An 8116-nucleotide genomic window follows, 5' to 3' on the forward strand; every position below is an offset into this window, starting at 1 on the left:
CACCGTTTAGACCTACCCTGGACTACGACAAACATTTTAACACCAAAATCAGCTCAATCGGCCCAGCCGTTCTCGAGTTTTAATCTGACTAACGAACATCAATTCATTTTTATTTATATAGATGTTACGGTCAAAGTGATAAATGTGAAAATTATGAATAATCGCCGGTTATTATGAATAATTACCGCATGATTTGGTAAATGTGATTAATATGAGGTCCTTTATGTGTGTATAAAACTAAATAGGCGGCTTAGGGGTGGCCCAAGGGCCACCCCCGCCGCACCTTAACCTATTTTTCACTTTAAATCAAAACATTATGTTATAGGCATCATGGAAAAGTAATATTATGCAAGAAACATTCCAAACTCACTATGCCAAATTATATTAATATATGATATCAAAACGTTCAAAAGTTTGGCTGTACACGAGCACATACACAAGATGTTGCTCTCTTTTATGAAATTTGTTAGTACTAAGGTTGAATTATGAAATAATCACTGTTAAATGTGATTAATTTATCACTTTTACCGCGACTGTCGGTAATTATTCATAATAACCGGTTATTATTAATAATTTTCAATTTATCACATTAACCGTAACATAGATACAAAATAGAAAATTATAATTTACTTCTATTTATCGATAATAGGAAACCGCATTAGAACACGAGCACGGCACTATGTTACGACCGGCACATGCGGCCGTACTGTGTATTTTCACACGACAGTGGATATCGGAAGAAATTAAATACATTGCGCAGTAGTTGAGCATGACATAAAGTGGTTGCTAACTATATCGTCAATGTACAAGTTTGTTAGAATTTTTATCACCACTGATTTCGATATCGCAGTAACTGTTACGGCACTGAATTCGTTCGTAAAAATGTTTAGTTTTTTTTTTATTTATAAGCAAAATACCAATGGATTTGTAATACTTACATGTAGTAAATGACTCCATTGTTCCTGTAGTTCTTCGTTTCACTTGTTTTTATTGCACGAACGACGCATTATCCAAAATATCGGAGAACATTTCCTTAGTACGACTGAATCACGACTAACCTAGCTACGCGGCCGATGTTCGTTTCTGGGCATATCGCGGAGACACGCGCCACGCCCCCGTTTCACATCTATTCCCTTCTATGATCTGAGCTATTTTCAGTTGTGCGGTTGAGGTGAGCTGATCACCATGGGCAAACTACTCTCGAAGATCTTCGGGAACAAGGAGATGAGGATATTGATGCTGGGCCTAGACGCTGCCGGCAAGACTAGTATCCTTTTTAAAACAAGCAAAAGAAACCAGAAGGTTTCTTCTACATTTTAATAAATTATCTTTCACCAGAGGATTAATTACTACATCTCTAATTACTTCTTAAATAGTCATCATCATCGTCAGATTACTCAGTATCAATTGCAGACGATCCTCTAATTTACCACAATCCTTGCTGGCTAAACGGATTGAGGAGAACTAATGTCCTAAACAAATTTTTTGTTCTATAAATAAAAACTGCATAAATTAATAAATTAACTTCTTGAAGTGTGCCATGTTATCCTTTAATCTGGAATATTTATCACACCAACTGTAACTAATGGTTTTCTAATAAAATAATTATTCGTCGTTTAATTCAGAGCATAATTTCGCAGCTAGTTGCTCACTCAGCCGATATTCGAAAATCAGTCGCATAAATTACGACAACCGATAATTTAACAAAAAGAGCGCTTCGTTTATTCTGCGAGGAGTTTTCATACATCTAATGCTCATCTGACTGTGCATTGTTATTTGAAAAGAGCCCTTATTTCCAATACATAAGATGCTACAGTAAAAACTTGATGTGCCGTCTGTACAATTTTACCAATAATCATAGCGGTTAGTCAAGCGTTGCTTGTTTACAAGATATTGTCAATAAAACCTTTTTTTATTAACTTTGAAAAGTCGTTAGCAAGCTTATTGTAAATTATTTTAAATTTTGCCTAGTGTATTCTTGCTAATGACTCAATTAATTTGATTTGGGCACCATGACTAATGAAGATAAATGAGATTTATTGTAAACAAACATTAATAAATATTAGTACTTTTATAAAGTTAAAAAGGTGGTTTCAAATACACGATTGATATTATTGTTAGTCCTATTTTTTGCAATTTGTCACATTGGTTACATTAGGTATGATTTGAATTTGAACCACTCGCAAACAGTGTTGTAATTAAAATTAAATCTACAGATTGTTTTCGTTTCACGCAGAAAAAAATGGACCAATTTATCTTCGATCATTTATTAATTCTTTACCACCTAGAAGTTTCGTTGTAGAGTTAACGAGTTAACTGAGGTTTTTCAAAAATAAAAGTAAAAAATTATTACGAAATCTGTGAGATTTGGAATTCAAATATTTCACAATAAGTCAATAATCTTTAAACTCGAGACCCTTTTAAACTCTTCTGTGGTTATTTAGAATTCTCACAGTTAAATCATAATTTTAGACTTACGTTAGCTAGTAACAATTTTGTGCGCAGACCGACATAAGTCATCAAATCGGTCTGCATATTCAAGATATACTAAATGGGTTAATAGTATGTTAAGTTATTCATTATGCTGTCTGGGAGTTTTCTAATACCACACCTTAGATTTATGTGGCTCGACAATACATTTTGTTTAGCGAAATAGAAGTGTCACTCAGGTTGTATGCGTAATAAATACTTATAACTATTGGGTTACACGTGTAGAAGTACCTATAATTAAATACGCAGTTTACTGTACTCGTATACTGTATACAGTCCTGTTATTTATGTATTATTGAATTGACTTTTGGATTGAAACAATCGTGACGTATTCCAGACTAATTCTTCGTTTATAGTAATCGAGACTAAGTATACAGACGTTAATATTGCACATCAAGCCAGACACTGTGGGCTCTTATTTAGTTAAATTAGTGCTATTTTGCACTAAACTATGTTATATTTTGTGCTAAATAAACGGAACGCGGGAGTTAAATGCCGCATTCCAAATTACACGTTCCAAAAGTAAAGAAGAAGCCATATTATTAATGGATAGCTAAGTCTGCTTTGGAAACCTAAATATTAACCAGCAGTAGGTATATCACCAATAGGTTTAAATCATTTATTATCCCACACACCGATTTGACACACATCCCGATAATGTAGGAAAAGCCGAATAAGCGACAAATACGCGAACATCGGGCTTCCCAAAATAAGTAGGTCATGTTGCGGTGGAAATTAAATGACTTATAACGATGATCCATATTTTACCTCTGGTGAATCAAGGACAGTCGAGCTTCTGTAGTACCGTGATGATGATGAGAATGAATGAGAATCTGGCAGAGAATACCCAATGGGATTTGTTCGCCTTATGTACCAATTCCTGCATCTTCAATCATCAGCATCAAACCTCCCTTGAAATACTTGAGGGAGGCATTTGTCCAGCAGTCGACGACATTCGGCAAACGAACGAACAGTGTACCAATTATTGTGTGGCATTAAAGAATAAATAAATGAGATTTGACAGATGATTTCCTTAGCGCAGAGCTCAGCTATTTTATATAAACTAAAATTAGGTCAGTCAGTCACAACGATACCGACGGTCGGCTTCAATGTGGAAACCGTCACGTATAAAAACGTCAAATTCAACGTCTGGGACGTTGGGGGGCAGGACAAAATACGACCGCTATGGAGGCATTACTATACGGGTAAGAAATCTCCAAAACATAATTTTGAATTTATTTATTTCTTAGTAAAATTCTCAGTCTCCAGGTTGACCGACGACCTCATTAAAGCAGGAGGGCGCTAAATGCAGGCCGCTACCAACCGGCCACTGGAAATCATTAAGGGAGTCCTATGTCCAGCAGTGGGCGTCCTATCCTACGGCTCAAAATAAATGATGATGAAAATTATCAGTGTTTAGTGTAGTATGCTATCTATGTTGAATCAGAATTCAAGAGCACGTAGAAGAAGTACCCTGGCCACAGAATTGCCACAAACTTAAGTGGCAGTGGGCGAGACACATATTAATTCTACTCGTAGAACTGATGGCAGAAAAGTTTACAACCAAGTTAACCAGTGGCTACCACGGACCGGAAAACGTAGAATAAACACCTCTCCAAATAAAAAATTTTCTTTCTTTCTTTCTTTCTCTCACTCTGTGAACTGACGATCTGGTGAAGATTACGGGAAGCGCCTGCATATGGGTTCGTTGTGGAAATACTTGGGGAGATCTCCAGATGTCCAGCAGTGGACGACATTTAGTTGAAACGAACCCAGTGTTTTGTTTTTCTTTGTGTAATTTGACCAGCCCTTCCTAGTCCTACCAATACTCACAGGAACCTCTATCGTTTCCAGGCACCCAGGGTCTAATATTCGTGGTGGACTGCGCAGACCGCGACCGCATTGATGAGGCGCGCCAGGAGCTCCACCGGATCATCAATGATAGGGAGATGCGCGACGCCATCATTCTCATCTTCGCCAACAAGCAGGACTTGCCTGATGGTACGTAATGTCATTGTAATAGGAGCTATTTTACAAACGATAATATTATGTTAGTCTGATCACTATCATACATTGACTTTCCAGTCGAACCTTAACTTTGAACTCATCCTATGTTCTTCTGATTAATTTTGTTGCGGGTCCAATGATAGTTTAAAACTTTCCCCGGCCCACTATGGATCGAAATTGAGATTTATGGACATAGCGATTTTTTTCACAATTTCTATTTGAAAAAAATACCTGTCGATAGGTTACGTTATTCCGATGAATAAATGCTGCACAAGTTTTTCTCTAAAACCAATAGTTTGGCTGGAAAAAAATATTTTCCATTTTTCAACCGACTTCAAAAAAGGAGGAGGTTCTCAATTCGACCCGTATGTTTTTTTTTTTCTATGTTTGTTACGCGATAACTCCGCCAATTATGAACCGATTTGAACAAATCTGATTTCGGCGTATAGGTAATACCTCAAGGGTGGTCCCATTTAAATTTAATAATAGAAAAAACAACCCCCAAGGGTGGAAAATTGGGGATGAACTTTTTTATACGCAATATCTCCGCCAATTATAAATCAATTTGAACGATTATTTTTTTGTTGAATAGGTATTATCAAAAGGGTGGTTTCATGCGAATTTGAAGAAAATATTTCACCCCCAAGGGTGGAAAATTGGGGATGAACTTTTTTATACGCAATATTATTAATTTTGTGTTTTTTTTTTGTGTTCACGCATTTGAAGTCGGTTTTATTTTTTTTAAAAGTTAATTATCGTTGTATGGAATGAAACATAAAGTGGTCGATTTCGACTAAGCCTTGACAGATCTTGCTTTGAAACTACTTGAGCCTTGTTCTATGGCTTATTGACTATAATCCTACACTATCAGCGCGCGCCCAAAGTTAATAGTTTGGATGGAAAAAAATATTTTCCATTTTTGTTGTATGGAATGAAACATAAAGTGGTCGATTCCGACTAAGCCTTGACAGATTTTGCTTTGAAACTACTTGAACCTTGTTTTATGGCTTGTTGACTATAATCCTACACTAACAGCGCGCGCCAGAAGTTGCCCGTTCAGAAGTTATGCCGAGTCAGAGGTGCCGAAAAATAAAAATTAAATTAAGTAAAATTGACTTTTCTTTAGATAAGACGACAAGAGAAAGGTTAAATTACATTACTAAAGTATAGAATTTTCATGTTTTAGTTGAATCTTTAAAGATATACCCAAAAAAAGATACTTTTACTTACTTTAATTTTAATTTTTCGGAACCTCATAACTTCTGAACGGGCAACTTTGTGCGCGCGCTGTTAGTGTAGGATTATAGTCAACAAGCCATAGATCAAGGCTCAAGTAGTTTCAAAGCAAAATCTGCCAAGGCTTAGTCGAAATCGACCACTTTATGTTTCATTCCATATAACAAAAATGGAAAATATATTTTTCCAGCCAAACTATTGGTTTTAGAGACAAACGTTCAATGATATTTATTCATCAGAATAACATACCCTATCGATAGGTATTTTTTTTAAACAAATTGTGAAAAAAAAATAGCTTGTTTTATTACTATTAATTTTATTAAAATGTGTTTTTATCAGTAATGTAAGGTTAATTTACATTACTAACGTATAGAATCTTTATATTTTCGTTAAATCTTTAAAGATATTCCAAAAAAAAGTCACTTTTAGTTACTTTTTTTTAATTTTTCAGAACCTCATAACTTGTGAACGGGCAACTTTGGGCGCGCGCTGATAGTGTAGGATTATAGTCAACAAGCCATAGAACAAGGCTCAAGTAGTTTCAAAGCAAGATATGTCAAGGCTTAGTAGAAATCGACCACTTTATGTTTCATTCCATACAACGAAAATGGAAAATATATTTTTCCAGCCAAACTATTGGTTTTAGAGAAAAACTTGTACAGCATTTATTCATCAGAATAACGTAACCTATCGACAAGTTATTTTTTTCAAATAGAAATTGTGAAAAAAATCGCTATGTCCATAAATCTCAATTTCGATCCATAGTGCGGCCCCAGGACAAACTTAACCCTTACTGGTTGGTTTTTTATTGACGGTCAGGCTGTAGATCTTGGCTACACAGGACTTGCAGCGGTGGGAATAGTCCCGTTTTGAAAATATACAGAACGTTTAATTGTGTTACTGCTGCTTAAACAGGCACATAATCACTTAAAAACTCCGAATCAAGTATGTGCAGGATGTGCCACGAAGGGGACTAAACTGCTTATGATTATTGTAACCTCAATTGATATTGAACTGTGTACTTTCCCTAAATAAATTAATGATGACTGATAAATTACGAAATTAATCATGTGCTCATTAATATTACGAAGGTATTGGGGATATTAGTGACCTTTCTTACAAAACCATTGTTTTTCATTCCAGCAATGAAGCCACACGAGATCCAAGAGAAGTTAGGGCTGACGCGCATCCGCGACCGCAACTGGTACGTGCAGCCGTCGTGCGCCACGTCGGGCGACGGGCTCTACGAGGGGCTCACGTGGCTCACCAGCAACCACAAGTTATGAGCTGCGGAGTAGGCGGCCGCCGCCGCCCGCCCCAAGCCCGCCGCTCGCACGCCACGGTACGTACACAGCTATAGTCTGGTCGCCGAGCACGTAGAATTTTGTCCAATGACCCCAAGCTACCCATCCTTATCGCTCACGCGTATATTGCTGTCGCGCTCGCACACTCACTGCGGGCGCCCGTCGCACAGTCGCGACAGCAATATAATTACGCGCGAGCGATAAGGATGGGTAGCTTAGGGTCATTGGACAAAATTCTTCGTGCTCGCAGACCGGGCTTTAGTATAGGCCAGCGCAGATCTGGGTGCGTAGTGTGAGTGCACGTCAAACGCATTCGATATCGACTGCGTAAAAAGTGACATTAAGGCAATGTTCAGATGGCAAAATTTTAACGCGCGTTTTCAAATCGCGCGACTAGACATCGTAGTATTCACATACAACCGATCACATGAGCGCGCGTCAGCGAGCGTTGACGCGGCGCTCAGAGAAAAATTCTCTAGACGCAGGCGATCGCGCGTTGACGCGCGCTTTGACAGCTATGTAACGTCTGTTGACTGTTCAGATGAGCGCGCGCTTCCTTTGCAATAGCTTCTTCCACGTCCATTTTCTAAGCTCTATCGAAAACAGTCTGACGAACTCCTCGCAACGCGCGTTACATGTGAACATAGCCTAAATGTATGACGGATTGTACAGCGCCCCTAGCAGAAACTTTCAAGAAGTAAAATGTTCATATAGTTTTTGAACATGGCAATGTGCCTCTTAGCGAGGCACGGCATGGTCTCTTACCAAGAAAAAAAAACTATTTTTCATGTCATTCGATTCAAAATGAGTGGTGAATGATTTCAAATGACCCCAAGATAAAGATTACAAACGGCTCGCAAGTGTTGTTTAGTTGCCAGCTCGCGACTACTTCTGGAGACTTTGGAATTTCATGAAAACTAAAGAAGAACGGTCACGCCCCATACAAAAAAAACCCAGGCCCGACAGAAACGAGACATACCTCAGTTTTTTTGTAATGTCTTAATTAGTTAAATTATATATTTTTTATATTCGAAATCTATGTATAACACCAAAATATTACCCTTTGTTTTTGTTCAGGT

General features: G+C 37.6%; 1 protein-coding gene across 1 annotated transcript; it reads left to right on the top strand.

Moving 5' to 3' along the window:
- Nucleotides 1–1153: 1153 nt before the first annotated feature.
- On the top strand, nt 1154–7071 carry LOC114354850 (ADP-ribosylation factor 6). The gene is made up of 4 exons (XM_028307421.1): nt 1154–1267; nt 3540–3695; nt 4345–4491; nt 6877–7071. Exons 1-4 carry the CDS (start codon nt 1186–1188, stop codon nt 7017–7019), a joined length of 528 nt encoding a protein of 175 aa, XP_028163222.1. The 5' UTR covers nt 1154–1185; the 3' UTR covers nt 7020–7071.
- The last annotated feature ends 1045 nt before the right edge of the window (nt 7072–8116 follow it).

This window comes from Ostrinia furnacalis, unplaced genomic scaffold (assembly GCF_004193835.3).
Source record: "Ostrinia furnacalis isolate ACB-3 unplaced genomic scaffold, ASM419383v2 OfSCF2233, whole genome shotgun sequence".
Classification (NCBI taxonomy): Eukaryota; Metazoa; Arthropoda; class Insecta; order Lepidoptera; family Crambidae; genus Ostrinia; species Ostrinia furnacalis.